The sequence below is a fragment of the Otolemur garnettii genome, unplaced genomic scaffold, assembly GCF_000181295.1.
Source record: "Otolemur garnettii isolate 467f Iridium unplaced genomic scaffold, OtoGar3 scaffold00004, whole genome shotgun sequence".
In the NCBI taxonomy this organism is placed as follows: Eukaryota; Metazoa; Chordata; class Mammalia; order Primates; family Galagidae; genus Otolemur; species Otolemur garnettii.
The window spans coordinates 9,545,536-9,569,582 of NW_003852399.1; the positions used below are offsets into that span (position 1 = coordinate 9,545,536).

At 37.5% G+C, this 24,047-nt stretch overlaps 1 protein-coding gene across 4 annotated transcripts in view; it reads right to left on the minus strand.

Moving 5' to 3' along the window:
* The window catches only part of COL14A1 (collagen type XIV alpha 1 chain), a 213,906-nt gene that overhangs the window by 80,311 nt on the left and 109,548 nt on the right, over positions 1–24,047 (minus strand). For all 4 annotated transcript variants that reach the window (XM_023517768.1, XM_003782379.3, XM_023517769.1 and 1 more), the window contains exons 22-28: positions 21,097–21,246; positions 19,683–19,799; positions 10,927–11,073; positions 7,135–7,191; positions 3,459–3,598; positions 1,387–1,510; positions 749–892 (exon numbers count right to left, since the gene is read on the minus strand). In XM_023517768.1, coding sequence (XP_023373536.1) covers positions 749–892; positions 1,387–1,510; positions 3,459–3,598; positions 7,135–7,191; positions 10,927–11,073; positions 19,683–19,799; positions 21,097–21,246 — 879 coding nt within the window. The remainder of the gene's footprint in view (positions 1–748; positions 893–1,386; positions 1,511–3,458; positions 3,599–7,134; positions 7,192–10,926; positions 11,074–19,682; positions 19,800–21,096; positions 21,247–24,047) is intronic.

A 24,047-nucleotide genomic window follows, 5' to 3' on the forward strand; every position in this document is an offset into this window, starting at 1 on the left:
AGTTAAAACAGAGAGACCCAGCTTATCTTGGTTTTTTTCCAGAAGGAAAATAGGTCTGGTACTCAAAAATGGGTCACTATTTAATGCTTGACAAACAAATATTAAACTATTCTTAGCAAGGCATATTTCATATAATTTAGTCTTCACAATAGTCCTTTGAAGATCTCTTGTTTTTTACAGACTAGTAGGCTGAGGAGTTTCTGTAAGGAGGTTCTGCCCGTGGCCCTTTCTAGTGGCCTTTTGGGTAGTGTTGTATTTAACTGCTGGAGTTCCTTATACAAGGCACCTTTAGGTTAACAAAAGTATCAGAGAAAATGGCAAATTTTCTCTAATGAAACAGTATAATGACAAATTTAAAAATGGAAATGTATTTTAGAAATCATAGTTAAGAAAGAGTTGGAAACATTTAAGTAATGCCGATACAGCCTATATGTGGTAATATTTTTTACTGATGCCTAATGGATGTGGGGTGCATGTGATCATTAATCCAGTCATATAATTTGTAAAGACCAAATTGGTGCAGGTGGGATATCTGTTACCTTAAATATTTGTCTTTTCTTTACACTAGAACCATTTCAATTCTTCTCGTCTAGCTATTTGGAAATATACAATAGATTATTTTAAGCTATAGCCGCTGGACTGGTCTATCTAACACTAACACCCTACAAATTTGTATTTAGAGAACAACCATGCTAACGTTATTTTTGGTAGCTACTATTGCTTGTGTATGTGTGTATATAAAACTTACCATCTAACTGCATATCCCTGGAGATTTTGTCCACATCATCCTGTGATCTTCCATCTGTTATAACCACAATAACCTTCGGGATGCCTCTTCTTGTACCTGACTCTGCAGTAAACAAGCTATCTCGAACATGCTTAATTGCTTTTCCTAAAACAAAGGAAGGCAACAGGTCAATTTCATTCCCTCTCATTTTTGTTTTGCAGGGTAAGAAAGAGTGGGAAGAAAGTTTTTAAATCAATGAAAAAGACTTTAAAAATTATTATGTCTCAAAGAAAAGGTCATTTCAGGAATTAATTATTATTTTTGTTTTGTTTTGTTTTTTTGAGACAGGAGCCTCAAGCTGTCCCCCTGGGTAGAGTGCCATGGCATCTCAGCTCACAGCAACCTCCAACTCCTGGGCTCAAGCAAGTCTTCTGTCTCTGCCTCCCAAGTAGCTGGGACCACAGGCGCCCGCCACAATGCCCGGCGATATTTTGGTTGCAGCCGTCATTGTTGTTTGGCGGGCCCGGGCTGGATTTCAACCCGCCACCTTGGGTGTACGTGGCTGGTGCCTTAGCCACTTAAGCCACAGGCGCTGAGCCAGGAATTAATCATTAATAATTAATTACTCTGAGGCTTAGCTCTTCTGTTTTGGGTCTTACCTGTTTTTGTATTTCCTCCTTTGTATGAAATGTTTTTAATTGCATCAAGAAGAGTCTCTTTGGTTTTGTAAGCATTTAGTTTAAATTCTGTTCTGGGATCATCTGTGAACTGAACCATTGCAACCTGGAGAAAGAAGGTGTATTCATTTTGACACAAACACAGACTTCCGCTGTGTCAGAAGGCACACGCAGTAACACGCTATCGCCTACGGTTTAATTTTGTCTTTAACCCATTCTACAATCTCCTGGGATTAAAATTCTATACAAATTATATACCAAATTTTAAAACAAATGAAGTAACATTCTCTAGGCACTTTGCAGGAGTAATTTTTAAAAATCTCTCTCAAGCTGGTATGACTTGTGCTACTTCATTTGACAGATTAAAAATGGCAACATCAACCTTGCACCTTGACAAATGTCAGAGAATCAGAGTTGGAGTCTTTACAAGGACTTCTTGAAGGAACTAATCTGTGAAGACATTATTACTACGCTACTCATTTTACAGATGAGGAAACTGAGGCACACAAAATAAAGAATTTGCCCAAGATCACAAGAATAGTTACTGACAGCCAGCAATGGAAGCCAGGTATATTAGTCTATTTTAAACTCTGAATTCTTAACCACTACCATATACACATTCTGGCTTCATTTCATATCATTTGCTTTTATTCCTGTGGAAATCTGGGGCCATTTTTCATTGATTATTTTTGTTTGTTTCTCAGAACTATGAAGAAAGGAGCAAAGAGAATATCTTCAGAGTACTTTCTGTGTTTAGGTGAGTCAATTGCTATCAGGTTATCAAAGATTACTTCAGACGCATTCATTTTTAGGAAACTTCCTCTGATTCTTCCTTTCAAAAGAAATGTCTCCCTTCCTGACATCTTTCAGCACTTTCTCTAGTCTTCCCTTACAGTACTCCTAAGATTCAAGTCATCCAAATTTTCTAAGCCATTACTCCATAATCTATTCCGTTTCTTTGGGTTTTTTTTTTTTTCATTTCTGTATATCTCATCAATACCACCAACACTCATCTGTCTGCTGGACCATGAGAGCACTCTCCTAACTGGTCTCTCCTTCCTCCCTTACCCTGATTAGTATTCCTATACCACAAAGTGCTCAGAATATCTTTTTTAAAAGCACATCACGTTTGATCTCTTTTCTCCCTAAAAGCTTCCAGTGGCTTCTGATTGTATTTATGATGATTTGGAACTCTTTTCATAGTCCACAAGACTCAAAAGAATCTGAGTTTTGCCTACTTCTTCTACCCCTTCCCATCCTGTCCCACTCTCATCTGCTATCTCGTTGGCTATCCATAAGTTTTGGTTTTTGGTGTGCAAAGCGAGGCCTTTGTACTTACTGTTTTCTTTGTCTGGAATTCTACTCTCTGACCCTCCCTGTATCATGCACAGATCAGTTAAAAAGCCACCCCTCAAAGAGGCCTTTGTTGGTCACAGTATTTAAAATAACTCTCACACACAATTTAGAAAAATCCCCACTAAAGTCTTTAAGTCACACCATTCCGTAGCTCACATCCCTATCTTGTGAATTTGTTTATTTGTCCGTTGTATCTGACTCCCTTTTCTCCCTATCTTTGAGATCATGAGCACCATGAGTTGAGGCATATTGACTGATACTCATTATGACAATCTAGGGCTTGGCCCAAATAAATACTGAATACATATTTGTTAAACGAATAAATTAGTTTCGTGTTCTGCTTGATCTATGGCAATGTGTCACCTTAACCTTTCCCTTTCAAGATTTTATGGTGCTTGAGGACAGGGAAAATACTGTGTGCATCGTTAAAGAAGACATTCTACCCTGGTATATAAAAGAAACATCTCTTGTGAGATGTTTCTACCCTGTGTTGGTTTGTTTATCCCAGAGTAGCATCCTCTGGACCTCCACCAGGCCTCAGTAGCTGCTTTGAAACGGACTTGTCTTTCCTTCTCATTTAGGGCTGAATCTGATCACTATGTTCTTTACCTAGAATCCCTGACAAATTGCCTTAATAAGATCTGGAGAAATAATTTTTGAATACATAGAATGAATTGATGGTTGATCTTTAGCCTTACTTGAGTTCCATCTGTGCCGATCTTGTTCAGGGCTCCAACGGTGCTATACAGAAAGTTGATGATCTTATTGAAATTATCATCTCCGATGCTCCAGGATCCATCCACCATAAACACCAGGTCTGCCTTTGCAGCTTTACATACTGAAGACCAACAATAATTTTGAGTCAGACATAAAGGGAAAATACAGTAGTTGTCACACTAAGAAGACAGACAATGATTGCCCTCTGGTAACTAAAACTCTTTGCCAAAGGAAAAGTATAGACCCCTTAAAGCTCATATTCCAAGCTCTTGCTCGTTATATTCCTTCACCCCCATTTCTATTCTATACCCAGAGTTCTTATTCATGACTATTCTATTGTGCATAAAATGGAGAGAAAAGTCTACCAATCTCTGCTCAAAAGAATGAAAATGAAGGAATAAGAAAACGTGGGACCAAAGAGATTTAGAGACAGAATCATTAGCAAACATTGTCTCGCACCTCCTGGTGGGAAGGAAGGCCAAGCTATGACCCTGTGCATCCTGTCCTTTGCTGACTGAGCTTGAAGTTCAGAGGGAAGGCCAGTGACGCAAGGGAGGCAGATTAGTCTACAATGGTATAAGCATGTGGCAGACGCCACAGCAAACTTTAATTTTAACCTTGGTCAAAAACTTCTGTCTCTGTGTTCTGCCACCCATTGGTACTATCATCGGGAGATTTTTTTTTATTAAGTCTTTCATACATAGATCATAAATACACTTATGCCATTATAGGATTCAATGTGTTGATTATTTGTACAAATTGGAATGCTTACTACCTATTAAACAACATAACCTTCACCACTTTGACCCAATTACAGGATGAAGACCTTTATGTCAACACCATCAAACAAGCAAAAAGAGAGAAACAAAACAAGACAGCCCACACCAAGAAAAACCTACTCCACTGAAAGAATTTAAAACAATTCCTGTTTGGCATCATGCGCTGTCTCATATTACCTATGTCTCTCTTCCTCTTTATTAGTATAGAGTGTAGACGACTCTGTTTTATGATGAAGAAAACAATTTACTCTTCAGATTCTGAATCTTTTAATCTTAGGCCAGTTGCACACAAATATTCTATAAGATAATGTGCCTTTCTCCTTCCATTAGGAAAAAAAAAACCCTCACTTTAAAAAAAAATTATATTAAGTATAACTTCATTCCCTTAAAGCTACTTATAATGTAAAAGAAACCATCTCCAATTAAGGTCGCCCTTGAGGGACAATACAGAACTGGTGAGGTTGTTCTCAGGAGTTTTGTGCTTTAGAAAATCTTACGAATTTGTGGTTTGAATTGAAGGAAAGGAATCACATGATCTGCTAATTATAAGTTTATAAAAGAAAACCAGGCCCCTTGTTCCCAGGAACTATGAAGTGAAGATTAGGTTTCACCTTCAAAATGAGAGGAACTTTTATTAAATAATATACTCAAAATGAAAATTTTACTTAATAATTCAAAGAAAGAATACACATCAACATGCATGGAGGAATTACCTCTGGGATAGGAAGTTGTGTTTTTAATTTTCTTCTTTGAACTTTTTTCCACTTTTTCATGTTTGTTTAATAAATGTTCGGTATTGATTTAATAATAAAAAGTTATAGGCTTTTAGATTAAACACACTCAGTACAAATAGAGCCTAAAATGAACAGTGCATTCAAGTTGCAAAACTTCCACCATTGAAAACCCTCATGATTAAAACTTCAGAACGAATGTTTCTTCTTAGTTAATCCTTCTTCCCACAGACCCTTCAAATTACATAAGTGTTCTGTGAGCACTCACGAGTATTTTTTTTTTTATTTTTTTGAGGCAGAGTCTCACTCTGTTGTCCTGGGGAGAGTGCCATGGTGTCATAGCTTACAACAACCTCAGACTCTTGGGCTTATGTGATCTTCTTGTGAACAGCTGGGACTACAGGTGCTAGACACAACATGCAACTATTTTTTAGAGATGGGGTCTTGCTCTTGCTCAGGCTGGTCTTGAACTCATGAGTTCAAGCAACCCACTTGCCTTGGCCTCCCAGCGTGCTAGGATTATAGGTGTGAGCCACCACGCCTGGCCCTCATTCACAAGTATTTACGAATGATATCCATGCCTAGCAATATATAAAAATGCTGATCCTAGAGCCTTATGTAATATCTGTATCAGAAATGTTTAGTTGGTAAATTCATCAGTTAGGATTCTGTTTTCAATTCCAACATTGTTTAAAATCATTGATATTAAGACAAAAGAAGACTACATATGAAGATGGAAAAACAAAGAATCTGGAACTCCCATAGAACAAATAGCATTTAAAGACATAGGACAGCACAAGCCACATATGAGTATCTTTGAGTTGTCCAACTTTATTGTGACATTAACAGTCTGGAAATGATGGCAAAGTAGGTTGATCAGTGAAGATTTTCACCTTCTGCTACGATGGAGGTTGAGCTTTACTAGAGTTTCTCATTACCTCTCTCTCTTTTATTTTTCCTCTCTTGTTTCTTTTTTTTTCCCTCTTGTCTTTCACTTGTGGCATTCGACTCCACTGACTTTAAGTTTCTGTGTGGCAAGAACAACTTAATTTTCACTGTATGCCCGGCACTATTGTTACAGCCACTTTCAAATGCTTGACGAATGGAAAAACTCTTCCACGATGTCTTCTCCTTTCTCCTCTCCTTCCTCCACTCCATCCTCCCCATTCCACCAACCTTTGTTAAATACAGATTTCACAGATGACCCTCTTGTCGCACAAATCTCTCATGGTATGCCATTCTCACAGGGTAAAGCCCAAACTCTTAATTCTGGTACACAAATCACTTCTTACCTGTACCCCCACTCTTTCCTCTGTATCACCCTAAAGCTCTAAGTGTTCCCCAGACACAATTAGCACTTGGTCAACCTCTGATGCTCAGTGTAAACTCACCCTTCAAAATGTAGATTGAAGGATGAATCCTTCGATCCTTCCTTGAAGGATCAATCCTTCCTTTATGAATCACTAACCTATAGCAGCATTTAACATTTCTGCTTTCCAGCTACCACAGTATAATCTCTATTTTATAATCTATGTCCTTGACTGGTAATTATTTTGGCAAGTGCCTATTTCTCTCCAATACTGAAAATAAGCAGTGAGCGGCTGTCTTGTCCTGTTACTGTATTTGCCATGCCTAGCATAAGAGCTTTGAGAATGAATAGTAGAGTTAATAAATGTTCATTAATGAAATGTAAAAGAATTAAGGACCACTAGTTGGGAGCCATTTTAAAAGTTACCAAAATAGCTCAAGTAAAAGGAGATGAGAAACTTGTTACGAGGGAGACAGAAAAAAACAGTTGAAAGAGACATTTCAGCAGTAGGCTGAAAACCATGACCTTCCCGACAGAATTATAAACTGGGTTTTCACTAACAGATGATGTAAGTAATTCTTCCTTACTGAACATTTACTACTGTGATATTTTTAGTGAAATCAATAATAAGCTATTCTGGTAGAAAATCCACTCTTTGTGTACAAAGTATATTATTAAATGGATATTTTTAAAGCCTATCATGGTTGATATACATTTGTATGGAGGAAAAAATAAGTATCATGATAAATATACTTTATTAATACTTTGTTTTTAAATGCACAAACAAACAAAACGAATCAAAATGTCAAGTCATATTGCTACTGTATTGTTCTTTTACCTTCTTTTGCCGGTGGAATAGTTGGAGGGAAAGTTGGTGGTTGAGTAGGAAGTGATTCTGTAAAGGAAAGGAAGAAAGAACATCAATTACCCATCTCATCCATAGGGAAGAAAGGGAAGTTATGGAGCAATAATTATTCAGGGGAGTCAATGATTTTGACAACTGTCCTCTTTGAGAATTTAAGAACTACTATAAATCAGCCCCAACCTATGAAAGCTGACTCCATCCATCCTCTCATCCTCAGACTGAAAGCTTGAGATGCTATTTTGCTGCAATTCAGTTTACCCAGCAGGAGTTAAGACAATCAAATTGTCAACTATAAAGTGTATCTAATGTTGATTTAAGGCAAGAATCCTGCCAACTCATTTAGGATTTAGTATTTGACTGTTTTCACATGAACAATAAATTTCATTTCCATTCTGCCTAGCTAAGAATTAACCATCAATCCTTGTTCAATAGCACTTTGCCCCCTTCCCACCCTATACAGCCCAGGATCTTAAGCCCAGTAGAATCTGATTTACTCTCTATTTTGCTCAGACTGTCCCTGGAAAATGTGTTTTGGTTTTGAGGACCAAATATAAACATTAGCAGGCTAACTTATGTTAAGACCTTCTCAACCTGGATCATGTGGAATGAGAAATTCACACACTATGCAGAAGTCTGGTTTTGTTTAAGGACTTGAGAACAGTCAGATCAGAGTATTGATTCTCACACTAGCTCACAAGGCAAAGCACCAGGAAGTTATGGTGTCATTAGGAAAATATAAAATATCATTTTATTATGTATTCATTTCTAATTTCTATTTGACACTAAAGATTTAAGAAAAACTAAGAAAATTCTGCGCACTTTCCTAGTTTAATATTCAGGAAAGCTCTCTACTAATAATAACTATTCACAGAGGTGATGTTCAGCCTGAGGAGATGCGTAAGCACCAAATAATTAAAACTATTTGAGTTCAGACTGACTGACATTTACTGAGACTGTTGTAAAGGGAATTTCTTCATTGGTGGGAAGCTTGGAAGAGGTGTAGTACGTTTTCTTTCAATTCTAAGACCCAATAAACTAAAGTTATTCAAACAAAATGATTCAATATTGAAAGAATGAGGTGACTGTATATTCACAAATGAAAAAATATCCAAGATTCATTATTATGTGAACTAAAGCAAGTCACAGAATACAATGGCATGATCCAATTTTATAAAAAATAAAAGATATCTAGAGATATACAGATATGACAAAATTTCTTGAAAGAAACCAATGTGGTAAAAGTAAGTGTTTCTAGAAAAAAAGAATAGAGAAAGAGGAAGGTTGGTGTTCTTTATGCACGACTGCTGTACTATTGTGCATATGTATTTATCACTGTTATTTTCAAGGCAATATTTTAAAGCTAGAAAGTTTCAAGTGTTAAAATAAATTTGAGAAATCCTAGTACTATAATAGCATTGCAAAACTTTTTTTGAAAATACTACAAAATGCTTCTAAAGCCAGATTTATTCATCATAAAATCTGTGGAAGTAGCTGGTCATCTTAATAATTGTGCATCTTATTTAACATGAAAAATTGAGAGGTATCCTAAGTTAGGTCACTAAATCAAGAACCAAATCAATGAGAGACTATGGCAGCCAGGTCAATGTGTTTGGGCGGAATCTGGCCAAAGAATCTCTTGGGTAAGGAGAACCAGAGTGAACTGGTGACATGTGTTTATATTCTGTATGTGGCATACAGATGGTCCCTGTCTTCCGGGATGTGAGAGGCTGTCGCATATAAGAGAGAACAGCCTTGATCTGCATTGCTACAGAAGGCTGAACTAGAGCCAATGGGTGGAAGCAACAAGACAGATGCCTCCAACATAAGGAAAATATTTATGTCAAATAGAGTTATCCAAAGTGGAGTTAACCCTACGTTGGTAGTCAATAGTGGGGAACTTAAGGTTAGGGGGAAGCAAAGTTGACCAGGAGTCCCAAACATAAATGTTTTTAGGGGTCAGGTAAGTAATGAATAAGAGCAAATAACTTAGCCTAAGTAATGAGTGATAGCACATTCAAGAACACCTGCACTAAGACGACGATTGGTTCCAGGAGATTGGCACCATGAAGATATATGCAATCTGTGTTGCAGGATCTCCTGAGTTTTCAAAACATCCATAAAACAAAATTAAAAAAGGATGGCCCAGAGAAAACACGTCTGGTCATGAGATCTAGCTCCACAGCTTTTGGCTGGTGACTTCTAAGAAGATAATAACAGTGATGACAAAAACTACTTGTGCAATGAGACACAAGTTGAAAAGTTCCTCAGCACATGCTCTTTTATTGGATCTTTCCTGCCTCTTAAATAAGAGAATAGTAGGTATTTAGTTTTATCAATGAGCAAAAAGAAGCTCAGAGATTTCGAATTCCCCCAGGCCAAAATGCTAGAAAGGGGCAGAACAGGAGCCCCAAACATGTTTGACTCTAAATTATATGTCACTAACTCAAAAGGCCCCTATTAATCCCACCGTAATAGAATTCTACTCAGCAGTGAAAAGAAACTACTGATACATTCTAAACCATGGATAGACCACAAAAACATATGCTAAGTGAAAGATGCCAGATGCAAAAAACTACATATTATGTATTTCTATTTATATGAAACATCCGCAGAAGACAGCTAGATAAGGAAAGAAAGGAGATTGCCTGAGGCTGAGAGTGAGACAAGAGATTGTGCTGGACAGGAAAGATTTTCTGGGTTGATGGAAATGTTCTAAAATTGTTTTGTAGTGATGATTATGCAGTTCTTTAAATGTACCAAAAATCATTTAATTGTACATTTAAAATAACCCTTAAATGCTATGGTATGTAAATTACATGCAAAAAATACATGTATAATATAAAATATTGAATATGTTGGTGTTACAAATTAAAATCTTTATATTACAAAAAAGTTAGACGATTTAGTTTATGATAATTTCACCCTTTGTTTTTAAAGGTCACACACTGATGATTCCTTCCTGCATTTGCTAGAGAGACTGAAAGATCTCTACACAGGCAGTAGTCCTTTCTAAATGCCACAAACACGATAGAGGGGTTACCAACAAGGCCCACTACCCATCACATATTCAAACACAAATATCCAGGAATTTCAAGTTTATGGAAGTAAGCATACAAGTATATCCATCAGAATTCACTATATTTCCAACCATTTTAATGTTTCTGGCCTCGGGGTCAGGAATCCTTGATTAAAAGTCATTCCAAGAAGTTGACACTCTCCTTGCTCTTTGGAACATGTAAAAAGTGCTTTGTTTTAATTTTATACTTTGCCTTTTCCTTTATTTCATCAGATCTGCAGCCAGCTTGGAAAAAGTGCAAGAGCCTCATAAGCAGGCAATAACTCAAGGGTCAGACAGTTGGAACATCTTGGCTCCATTCCCACCCTCATGGCTGTGGTAATGTGCCATTGTTTTAATGTCAGAACCCAGTCCTTAAACTCCATTTCACAGTCCACATACCACAAATGTTCCTTATGGATGTGGATCACAATATAAGTCATTGTATCAAGAGCTTTGCCATCATGTGGCCTTATAGTCCCCTGTGAAACATATATGGAGGATGGAAAAATACCCATCCAGATGACATCAGTGGCCCACATGCAGTGAATTCTGGGATGGGACAGAGGAGCAAAGCTCGCATTACATATAACCCTGGGCAGTAAGAGCTAATAGTTTTCTAAATGAAATAAGGTTTTGAATCAAAGCAGGATGCCTAAAATACTGTTTGTTCACAGGAAGGATCTCAAGAGAGAACATGCTTGACTTACGTGTTTTTTCCATTATGCTCACACTAGGTCCCTCCATCTCTTGGAGCTTAGTGTAAACACTGATTTTATATTCAGTATCAGGCTGGAGTCCATAGAAGCAATGCCTGCTGGCCCCTCCACCCATAGTGGATTCCTGCTTTTGTGTATCTGTAAAACAACATACACATATGAAATTTTTTTAAAAAGCCATCCTTACATGATTTGCTTCTAAAATGCTTAATACATGTTCATCAGACAACACAAGAATGAGTTATCCTGGATTGAAGCATTGTATCTTTTTCTAAAGAGTCCATATATCTACTTATAACCTTTGATTGAAAATCACATTTTACATTTACTAAATGAATACCTATCAATGCACATAATTATATACTCACATCCTGATTGATCTGTTGGGTGGGTATGGATAGGAGGGCATTTATTTTAAAAAAAAATCAAAGAACTCAAGGAAGTCAGCAAGAAAAACATCGAAGAACTCCATTAAAAAGCAGTCAAAAAGACATGAAACAAAGCTTTCAAAAGAAGATAGACTAATTGCTAATAAACATATGAAAAAATGCTTACCATCACTAATCATCAAGGAAATGCAAATAAAAACCATAATATCACCTAACACCAGTGATAATGGCTTTATCAAAAGGTACCCAAAATCGTGGATGCTGATGTGGATGTGGAGAGAAAGGAACACTTACACAGTGTTGGTGGGACTATAAACCAGTACAACCTCTATAGAAAATAGTATGGAGATTCTTCAAAGAACTAAAGGTTCCTTGTTTGATCCTACGGTTTGATCCAGAAATCTCACTCCTTGGCTTTTGCCCCAAAGAAAATAAAGTCATTTTATCAAAAAGACACTTACGTTAGAATGTTCATTACAGCCCAATTCATAATCTCAAAGATATGGATGGAATCAACCCAAGTGCCCATCAAATACATGGATGGATTAATATGTATACCATGGAGTACTACTCAACTATGAAAAATGAAATAATACTTTCTGCAACAATCTGGATGGAACTAGAGACCATTCTCCTAAGTGAAGTGTTGAAAGAATAAAAAAAACAAATACCACATGTACTCAGTATTAAGTTGGAACTAACCAATCAGCACTCATATGCATAGACAGAAGTAAAACTCAACAGAAATCAAGTAGGTGGGAGGGGGAAGGAGGAGATGGATGAAATATTACCTAACGGGTACAACATACATTATCTGGATGATGGGCACACTTATAACTTTGATTCAAGAAGTACAAAAGTAATCCATGTGACCAAAATATTTGTACTCCCATAATGTTGTAAAATTAAAATAATCTGATCTCCTTTTTATTCAACACGGTTCTCTAGAATACAGTCAAATGATTACAAATTAACATAAAAGGACACATCCTTTTGGCTCCATACAACTCATTACCACCAACCTATAGGATGCCTTTGTAGGCAGTGGTCTAAAAAGAGTAATGAACTATAGGGTTCAAGGCAGTCCTCATGCCTTTGGTCCAGGAGGTGGGTTTCCAGAGTCTCAGAAACCTCTTCCAGGGTTCCAGGTTGTTTCCAAAGCTATCACAACTACAAGCAAGGGCCTGGAGCAGCACAGGGACTACCGAGAGTCCCCAGACTGCCCAGTATCCATCCTGTCAGCCTTGACTTTTAACTAACAACCATCATTTCTTTTAGTTAACAAAAATGACTCCTTGGGAGTTCAGAGGAGGTCTTCCATCTCCCCCCATCCACTCTGAAAATCCTTTTTCCATTCTTTTGAAATCATAATTGAAGGGAAAGGACAGGGTGTTTAAGAGACTTCAGGGCATACATGCTGTACAACTCAGTCTTCCAATTTCTGGTTCCAAGGTTCTCTTTATCTACCAAGGAGACGTGTCAAGTACAGCCAGTCCACACGGCATCTTCTCTTTTTTTCCACCTTGGTAGAGGCCCAAAGAACTTGGAAGACCTGACTAACTTCTATCTCCTTTCTTCATTCCCACTACCATAGCAAAATTGCTATGATTCTCCTGAAAGAATTAATACTAGCCCTTGGGTCTGGAGCCCAAAAAGGTTGGATTAATTATAGTCATTGTTTTTTGAGATCTTACTATATGCCAGGTTCTGTGCTTTGTATTTAGTGATAACAATAGAAATAAAGCTAGTAATGTCTAACCTTTAGTGAGTGCTGGTCATGTGCCAGGCAGTAGTCTGAGGATTTCGTATATATTAACTCATTTGTTCCTTATAACTTTTATAATCATCCCCAATCTAAAGACAAGAAACTGAAGGTCAAAAAAGAACTTCACCAAGTCCTTCATTATACTGAGTAGCAGAACTGAGGTATTTTTTGTTGATATATAATAGTTGTGCATATTTGGGGGTTCATGGGATATTTTAATATCTATGTATGATGTGTAATAATCAAATCAGGAAACTGAGATATCATTACTTCAACATTTATCTTTCCTTTGTGAAACGTTACAATTCTCCTGGCTATTTCAAAATGTACAATAAATTATTATTGTACAAAATATTATTATTATCATTTGAGAGAGGGTCTCACTCTGTAGCCTGGGCCAGAGTGTGCAGTGGAATAATCGTAGCTCACTGCAACCTTCTGGGCTTAAGGAACCTCCCGGTTCAACTTTTGAGTAGCTAGGACTACAGGTGTGTGCCATCACGCCTCACTAATTTTTTTATTTTAGTTTTTGTAGGAACAAGATCTCACTGTGTTGCCCAGGCTGGCCTCAACCTCCTGGCCTCAAGTATTCTTCCAGCCTTGGCCTCCCAAAGTGCTAGGGTTATAGGTGTGAGCCACTATGCTTAGCCCAATAAATTATTTTTATAATTTCCATACTGTACTGTCAAATACTAGAACTTATTTCTTCAATCTAGCTGTATTTTTATACCCCTTAACCAACTTCTCCTTATCCCCCTGAATTTAGAACTCAAAAACCTAGTCTCAGAGGATATTGATTTAATTTCTACTAATATAAAAGAATATGATAAATATATAATTTTCAAAATAAGACCATCTGAGAGCTGCTGAGTGCATAGTAAACACCATGTCTGGAAGAGATCAGATGAAGGGGCCCTATGACCCTGTGTTTTATCACTCCACTGGAGGTAGCTTACTTTGGTGGCTTTCATTACTGAAGAGTTTCAAAAGGGTTTCTTCATAGATATAGAGTGCTTATTTTTTAACCACAATGGATAACTGGTTAAAAAGAAGAATCACTGCTACTATGAAAATAATTATTCAAATTTCATCTAGATTCATCACCTGATTTATAAATTGCATCTGTTTAATTAAAACCTTATAAAGCTTTTTTTGCATTGATTAGCTGGGTGTTGGGTGTTGTGGCAGGCACCTGTAGTCCCAGCTACTGGAAGGCTAAGGGAAAAGAATTGCTTAAGCCCAGGAGTTTGAGGATGCCGGGAGTTGTGACATCACAGCACTGTATGGAGGGAGACATAGTGAGACTCTGTCTCAAATAACAACAACAAAAAAAACTGCATTGATTCATTGATTAAATATATTACATATATTAGTTAGTGGTTAGAAAGAACTATCCACTCCTTCAAAATGCTATTTGTAGAACACAAATTTATTTATTTTATTCATTAAAAATGAACAGAATATAGAAAATCTAAAAACAGATCATTTGTTTTCATAAGTGTAAAATGCAAAAATATCAGGTAACTTTTGTATATTTTTCAAGTATCAAATCTAAATTTCAATTGGTAATTTAATATGCATATATTGAAAATAAATAAATGTATGTTACAATGTGAATGTCTCAGAATAAACATGATACATGTTATTTTTAATTTTGTCTATGAAAATCTTGACTTTTAAAAATATAATAAAAGCCATTTTTAAATTTAAAACTTATTTTAAATTTTTTTTTATATTTTGTGGGTATTAGAGGGTTTTAGAAAGAAACTTTATAATATAATCTTTATTAATTTCTTTTTCAGAACGAAATACTGTCTAAGCACTTCTCTCCCAACATATATTATGTAAAATGGTGAAGTGATACGTTACTATGAGAGGAGTTTGATAGTAAGCCTTGTTCTCAGGCTCAGAATCCCCACAATGACTGTTTTATTTCAACCCTAACCATGCAGGGGTGTCCAACCTGTGGCCCGCAGGCTGTCTGCTGATTATTTGAGGACTATTTTGCTTATCAGTGGTGTGGGATATTGCAAAAAGTATGCACGGACCATTTTTTTCCCTCATCAGCTTTTGTTAGTGTTTGTGTATTTAAAATGTGATCCAAGGCACCTCATTCTTCCAATCTACAGCAGAGAAGAAAAAAGGTTGGACATCCCTGCGAGAGCCTCCTGGAAGCTTCTGTGAATACCTGTAATACAGACATTTCCTGAATTCTGTTCATGGATCCTATTACTCTATCTTGAAAAAACTTCCAGAGACTTTCCAGGAATCAATTCTAGAAATGTATTTTTCTGTCCTCCTATTTCATGTAGATACCTAGGTATTTGAAGACCATTGAAAATAGAATATAAATAGATTTTATCACTAAAAACATCTATAAACTATGGAAAACCAGAAAAACCACTGTAAAATTAGTGGCAAACAGTACTAGGTTGATTCCCAACACTAACAAAGAGGGTACATGAATGGGTGTATCCATGTTGCTTTTGGCATGCACAGTTCAGGTCTGACGGTTTTCTCTGCCTTAAAGGAAAACATTTAAAGTGATCAAATGATGACTAATTTCCTCGATTCTTCATGCCAAAAGTGGGAAGCTAATTTATTTTTTCAGAACAAGGGGGGAAATCTGCTTTTGTTTGTGCCCTCATTCTAATGAACCAAGGCCAAATACATTCTCTGAATTATTACCATGATGATAACGATGTCACCAACTCGACTTACCAAAATGCCCTATAAGTAGATACCGAGTGCCACAAGCAAGGGATACCCAGGATCCATGAAACCACTCCGACATTTATAATCTCCAGGTCTCTCTAATACCCTGATCCCCAAACATAATTTCATTGCTTCAAAAAGTTTAATTTTGTGAATAGGTTTTGTTCCAAATGAACTTTTAAAAAATCTAATTCTTGGTAAAGTAGGGTCTCCACTATACTGCAATTCTCTATTCTTGTCAATAAATAATACTGCAAAATTGACATTCAGCATGTAAACAGAGAAGACAAGCAGGTTACAAAGAAGGTCATCAAGTTACGGGGATCAGGGAGGGAATTGGGGCCTACATGACATAAAAAAATACATGAAGTGAAACACTGTCCTCACCATAGGTGCCACGTCTACTCAAAAACAGTGAGAGAGACAGAGAGAGAGACAGAGCAAGAGAGACAGAGAGACATAGCGAGAGAGCGCCCCAGAACATCTGCAGAATGAAGGGGCGCTCACAGGGTTCCAAGTTACCCAACACCACCAAAAGCTCTCACTTTGGTTTGTCCTAGAATTAATCAAAAGCCTATAATTTAATTTGGCAAGTCTATGACTGACTCAAATACAGATTTTGTTTCAGTCTTTCCTGAGAGGACCTTGTCCTTCTGGTAATCTTTTCCTTTTTTCCTTCTCAGCCATAAAAATGTCATAATATTTACAGGGGTACAGACATCTGTTGTTTTTGACTGTCTTGGATCTAATTCTTCTTTTTTTGAACCCATTGCTCCCTACTCTTGGTCTTTATGGTTTGGGTAGGATTGAATACCACCCCCACCTCCCGCCTCCACCACCACCACCAGATATAGGGGTGGAAGGCAACCAGGTCCAAACAGCTGGTTTATTTCATGCCCTTGAACTCAATGACAGAATTAGGGGCATGTGACCCAAATCAGGCCAATATGACTCAGACTTAGTCCCTGGACTTCTATTGGAACTATTGAGAAAGAGAAGCTCTCCTTTCACCAAGACTGTTGAGTTAGAAGCTGGAAAGATGTAATTCCAAATCTGACTCACAGAGGCTGGCTGAGAATAAGGGCAGAGGGGAGCAGAGCAAAATAGAGCAAGACTTGACCTTCATGACATTGCTCGAACACCTACATCCACACGAACCTGGAGCCACAGACTTTGGGATTTCTCTGTATGTTAGCCAATAGGTTTCTGTGACTATAACAAATAAAGCTGAATAATACAGCCTGGCTACTTTACTCACATAAACTTTGAAAATTTTTGATATTGCCTCAGTTAATAACCTCAAATGAAGTAATTTTAGAAAAACTAATGCCCAGGGAAGAAAGTTGACCAGCAGTTGTCAACAGCAGAGAGACTTCTCCACCAATTTCATCTCAGAATAAAAGTACACACGATCAGATCATGGAACATATATGGGGGGGGGGCTGGAAAAAGTGGAAAAACCATCAGAATTTGAAAGAGGCATTTAGAAATAGGTAGACCGAGAATAAAGCTTTTTTCCAATCTATGGAGGAATTAAGTCCCATTTCTCTCTAACATCCCCATTGCCCAGAGTGGAAGGACCAAAATTTTTGCAGAGGCAGCACATGTGTGGAACATGTGGAAGAATGGGGACTTTCCCATGGGTCTCTTAAAGGTAGTAAGTCACCATGCTGCCCACGTTTCTCTGTAAGATAATAAAACTCAACCTAATTCTTCCTCATTCCAAAGTAAAAAAAACTATTCCTTGACCTAAATGGTGTAAGTGAAAATATTCAAACACGTTCTCTACTGCTACCCCCACACTCACTCCCTTACCAAACATTCCTTTACAAAGTTGTCAATTAGAATCTCTTGCTGTCCAGTTGATAAATAATATTCAGGAAGACATCTGGGTGATGGAGATGTAGGCTAATTTTGCTCATAAATCTCTCAGCTATAAATGTTGATGAGAAGTAATTTGAACAACACTTTTGTTCATTCTTGTTTAATTTAGACTATAATGTCTCAGTCGAAATGTTTCTGGCAGCTTAAAAATAATAATGAGGGAGTACAAGTTAACTTAACTTGAAGATAAAAAGCAAATGTGGACTCACGTTCTGTGCCAACAAGGATCTTGGCTTCAGAAAGAGCTCACTGCTGTTCTAGAGGACTGGATCAATGCTATCAGACACATCAGTCATAGCCTGTGATCAAAATCTCAGTGCTGCTTTGCAAATACACTCAATTAAAAGAATTTAATAGAAAACTTATGACTCTTACTAATTCCACTAATGAAACCAGTTTTCATTCACCTTTATATCAATCTATCTAGTCATAATTTTTATGAAAGGCAATGAATAGGAACGCATGTCCCATCAATTCATCTTCTTAAATGACATAAAAGGATTTAAAAAAAAAAAAAACCCAGTGAGGTAATGTGGAGTGTGATTGTTACACTTTATAGTAGGAACAAATGCCCTTAGATGTCAACCCTTCCATATGAAAATGTAATTTATGGAGATATATTAAAGTAGTTGGAGTGTTTCTCAAATAGCTGCATATGTTCTATGTACTTCTGTTTAAGCAGCCCATAAATCATATTTAACACAACCACAAAATTCATATGACTTGGCCTGACTTCCTTTTCCTTGATGTTTGTTCCAGATTAATGCCACTTTCTAGGTCTAGCCACTGCCGGACAGGAGGGATCCTTCCCTGCTACACAGGTAATCAAGGAGGTCATGACACAGCAGATCTGTTAGGGCAATCTCTTGGCTGGGGTTGGTAAAGATTTCTTCTAGTATGTTCCACCTATCTCGGTTCATATCAACAGGGAACATATGTGTATTTCCAAATGTACTTTTCTAAACTGTGTCTTCCACCTATAAGTCAGATTGAAAGTGAGATCTATGGATTTTGACTGTAGTTGCAAGGGATATGGGCTGCTAAACCTAGTCTTTACAAACCAAAAATAATTAGCTATTTGTGCTTTTTTAAAAATGGGGGCCCAAGATTGTTTGTCCAGAAAGAATGGGCTAACATTTTTCAAAAATTTACTAACAAGTTTAGAAGATTAAAAACAAATTTGAGGTTCTCTAGTCTTTTCTATAATTCCCACAAAAATAACGAGAAACATCTTTTCTATTGTTTATGCAAATCTGATTAAAATAGTTTTCATTATTTGATTTCATCTTCTGAATATTGTACATTCTGGTCATATGAAGAGAGGATTAAGAGGCCCAAGATATTTGTGTTCTTTTTCAAAATCAGTTTGTGGCTGCTGTTTTTGATATTTTTAAATGAAGACAAAGAGACATTTTTAGTATTTCAGCTTTGGAACAAAGTCCCAAATTGCAGATGTACTTGAGAACTGTAATGCTAAAGAACTTGTTCATGATGGTGCAGGTCCATTAAACTTTCTCCCAAATGAGAGCTTGTTGTTCACCAATTATGTCCCCCCAAAAAATAAACACTAAGAAAAACATCAAATTCAAACACAATCCCTGTAGAGTGAATACTAAAATTACAGAGCTATACAATGTTAACAGATGCTAATCCCGGCTTTTTGGTTGCTCCTACCAATAGCAGCTAATATTTCTTCAGTGCTTCCTTGTGCAAAGCATCTTGCAAGTATTTTACATGAATTATCTCAGCTTAATCTTCACAGAACTCTAAAAAATCAGAACTATGGTTCTATCTACTAACAGATAGGAAAAACTCCCTCCCTCCCTTCCTTCCCTTAACCAGCTGGCCTGACTTCATGTGCTGTATGACTGATTGCTGTCCAGCTTCCTTAGGCACAGGGCTCTTATACCATGTTACTTGTCTGTTATCCATAGTGATTGCATAGGGCCCAGAACATGAATGCTTAAAGAGAATAGGCGATGGACTGTACTTACCCTGGAGAGATTCTATAACTACTCTGTAGGCTGTGGCATGACGCTGCACCTGCCACTGAGCACACAAGCTGGTCATTTCAATCCGGTTGGCTTGGAGATCAGTCACACCCAAGAACACTATAATGAAATAGAAACATAGCTGGATCCTATGGCTGATAATGTGCAAATGTCTCCATGTCTGGAATGAACTTACAGTAAAATTTCCATTCAAAGACCCATACTCAGAGGTAGGAAATCCATCACCTTGCAATAAGTTAGTGTAAAAAAAGATAACTGTTTTATAGCTTGGGAAAACAAGTTGCAAAACACTCTGCATGATGTGGTCTGTGATATTTGGACATGAAAAAGGAAATATGTATTCACAGGAAAGACATTGCATATAACTGACCGTGGCATCCTCTTTTAATCCTTGCTCTTTATTGATTTGTGTTTTCTAACTATTCCACAAAAATACTTGTATAATTTTTAAAAAGGAAATAAAATATATGTTTATCAACCAATGAGCCATCCATGGCTTAAATAAAAGGGAAAAGCAAAGTAGACACGATGGGGATGTGTTAACCTTTGGATATCGCCATGCCTACCATTCTCCAGAGTGAGGCAGGTACTGCTGATGGCCCCTAGGATTATTTTAGTTAGTACATAGCTGAACCATCTTTATTCTGGTCATTTATATATTATATTAATGCATATTAAAATACTACCCTCCTGTTTAGGGTGACTACATGGGTTTTAAAAAGTATTTAGGTCAAAAACAGTAAGTTGACATGAAGAAATATTTTAAACAGATGGTGTGGAAGTGTAACAAACTTGAAGAATACGGAACGTACATCCTTGGAGTTTGGAAAACCCCGCATTATTCCCTGGGTGTCTGAGAGTGGTTTATGCCAGTGAGATGTCCCAGATGGTAGGCAGGCAACATGAAAACTCTGAAAAGAGTAGGGAAGAAAGTCCTCCGAGTGGCTTGGCACGGACCTTAGAAGGATGGTGTGTGTGAGTGTTTGCATGTGTGCACACGTGCATGTACATGCACAAGTGCATGGATGGTGCAATGGCCCTGAGAAAAGACAAACTTCTCCTGGCCCGATTTTCACATTGGCCAGGTCAGGCTACAGGCTGTTTGGAAAATCTCACCTCATTTGAAAAATGCCAATGAAGACTTTCCAGAAGGAAACCCTATCTGCAATCATCAAGCCTATTTGAAAGCCAGGTGCTGATATTCTGCCTGCCAGCCCGGACTCTGAACTACCCCACGTGAGGAACACCCCTTTCTTTCCATACAACACCATCCAGAAAGAGCAACCTTGGAGAAAAGAAAAACCACCCTCCAGTTGGAAGCAGGGGCTGAGAAGCAAGCGACAGTGAAAACAAAGCCACAAAGCCCCGGGGGCAGGGTACTGGACATCACTCTTACACGTCTTCACCAGGCCGGACAGGGCGTCACTGAAGCCTGAGGCCTGGGAAGCAAATATTTTCACATTGTAATCCATTCCGCTGAGGAGGTTTGTGATAAGAATGGTGTTAATGTCAGGTCCCACAAACGTTTCCAGAGTTGGGCCAGGAACTAAAGGAAAAAGAGTATATATTTTGGTTACGACAGAGTATGGAAAAAATGGGAACACTCTTGGAGCAAACTGTATTCACTCAACTGCTTTTCTGTTGCCCAGGATCACACAGCAAGCAAACAGCAGGGCTGAGGTGGGAAGCCAGTCTCAGCTGGCTCTGAACCCTAAACCCTGCATAGCGCAACTGCCATGGTCAAGGTTATTTTTAGGGACCTTGTCCTTTCCCCAAATACAGCTTTTACCCTTGAGCTTACTGAAAGAAGTTGATCTCCCTCTAAGTCTACCACCCACCACATTGTACTATGTTATGACACGTAATTGAGGCACTTGCCTCACTGAAGAAATAATCCTCAATTGTCCCTTCTCAGAATATCCAACTTTGTCCCCAACAGGCATGTAAGTGGTGTAATAGCAAATTTTATCAGAGACCAGGCCATACCTTGCCACATGGGGACTAGCATGAATGTTACCACTGTAGTGCAATCTACTCCTTTTAGAATTTTTTTTTGGGGGGGGCAGGGTTTAATATAAGAATGTATGGCATACTTCCTTTTAGGATTTTTAATACCAGATAGGTGATGCGTTTATCCCAAGGCCCTAGATCAGCTAGTTTTCTCAGGCCTTTACGTCATCACCTCTGTTTTAATCCAGAGATGTTTTTAATGAACTATTAAGAATCTTTCTTGAAGAATCGCTTATGCCCAAGAATTGGAGGTTGCTCTGAGATGTGATGCCATGGCACTCTACCCAGGGCAACACTCTGTCTCAAAAAATAAATAAATAAATAAATAAATAAATAAATAAATAAAAAGAGCCTTTCTTGTTACATCCTATGCAAATTTATTTACCTTTTGCCTCTTCTCATATATGCTCATTCTTTAAGAGCTCTGAATTAGTGACAAATTCCTAAAACACTCATCACTTTCCCCTAGAAGACCCCTTCTAATAATATATTCACGTATTTGGGTACATATATGTTATCTCAATAGCAATTTCCCCATGCCTCAAATACATAATACAAATGACCAATGACCACAGATGGAATGGGGAGAAGGGCACTATGACTTGTCAGGTGCTTAGCAGTACCCATCAGATGCCAGAAGCAAGTTCCCATGCCCTCTAGTTGTGACGACCAATAATATTTCCACTGGGAGACAAATTACACCATTTGAGAACCACTGGCCTAAAACAAAGCTATTTGATCTTAGAAAACCTGATAAATACTTGTAAAATGACCAAAAGAACAAATTCAGTGAGGCTGCCTTACAAATTAATATAAGCTTCAGGCCCAAAGCAAAGTGGTAAAAAATAAAATTGGTGATGGATCACAAGGCACCCATCTGGAGCAGACGAGTGCATCCGTGGTCTAGTCTTACTATTTATTTGCTTGGTTGATGAAGATGTTTGTCTAGAAAAATCAGGGATGGGGATAATTTGGTTAGATGAACCTGAAGACAATGGCACCTGAATAAAAACATATAATAGAAAAGACTGAAAATTAATATGGGGCCAATATATCAGAAGACAAATTGAGACTAATAGAGTTTTCTGAAGGCAGAAAGCATTGTTTTAGTGGCCCAAAGAATGATTTTTTTAATTTCCTGCCAAATAAAGAAACATAGAGACCCCTTTCTTTTTTTCATTTTTATTTATTTTTTAATTAAAGTCATAATTACATACATTTATGGGGGACAATGTGATGATTTGATATACAATAGGAGATGTTTAAATCAAACTGATTAACATAGCCATCACCTCACTTACTTGTTTTTGTAGTAAGACATTTAAAATTTACTCTTAGTTATTTTGAAATATACCCTTGCATTGTGCACATTACGTGAGACACAAATATAGTCTATATGAGGAAGACCCCTCCCCAGGCAATTGAAGCAATACCAAAAATACACTTAGGATCTGATCAAACTAAAAAGCTTTTAAACTGCCAAGAATACAGTAAGTAAAGCAAGTAGACAGCCCTCAGAATGGGAGAGGATATTTTCAGGTTATGCTTCTGACAAAGGTTTGATAACCAGAATCCACAGAGAACTCAAATTTATTAATAAGAAAAGAACAAGTGACCCCATTTCATTGTGAGCAAGAGAATTGAACAGAAGCTTCTCTGAGGAAGACTGGCGCATGGTCTACAGAGACATGATAAAATGCTCATCATCTTTAATCGTCAGAGAAATGCAAATCAAAACCACTTTGAGATACCATCTAACTCCAATAAAGTAGCCCACATAACAAAATCCCCAAACTACAGATGTTGGCATGGATGTGGAGAAAAGGGAACAAACACTTCTCCACTGCTGGTGGGAATGCAAGCTAATACGTTCCTTTTGGAAAGAAGTTTGGAGAACACTCAGAGATCTAAAAATAGACCTGCCGTTTGATCCTGCAATTCCTCTACTAGGTGTATATCCAAAAGACCAAAAATCACTTTGCAACAAAGATATTTGTACCATTTGTTCATTGCAGCTCATTTCATAATTGCTAAGTCATGCAAGAAGCCCAAGTGCCCATCTACCCATGAATGGATTAATAAATTGTGGTGTATGTACACCATTGAGCCTTAAAAAAAGATGGAGACTTTACCTCCTTTATGTTTACATGGAGGGACCTGGAACATATTCTTCTTAGTAACGTATCTCAAGAATGGAAGAAAAAGTATCCAATGTACTCAGTACTTCTATGAAACTTATATTCACTCATACTTTCTTATGAAAGATAGAACACAACTATAGCCCAGGATGAAGGAGAGAAGTAGAAGAGGATGGAGGGGAGGGGGGAGGTTTGATAG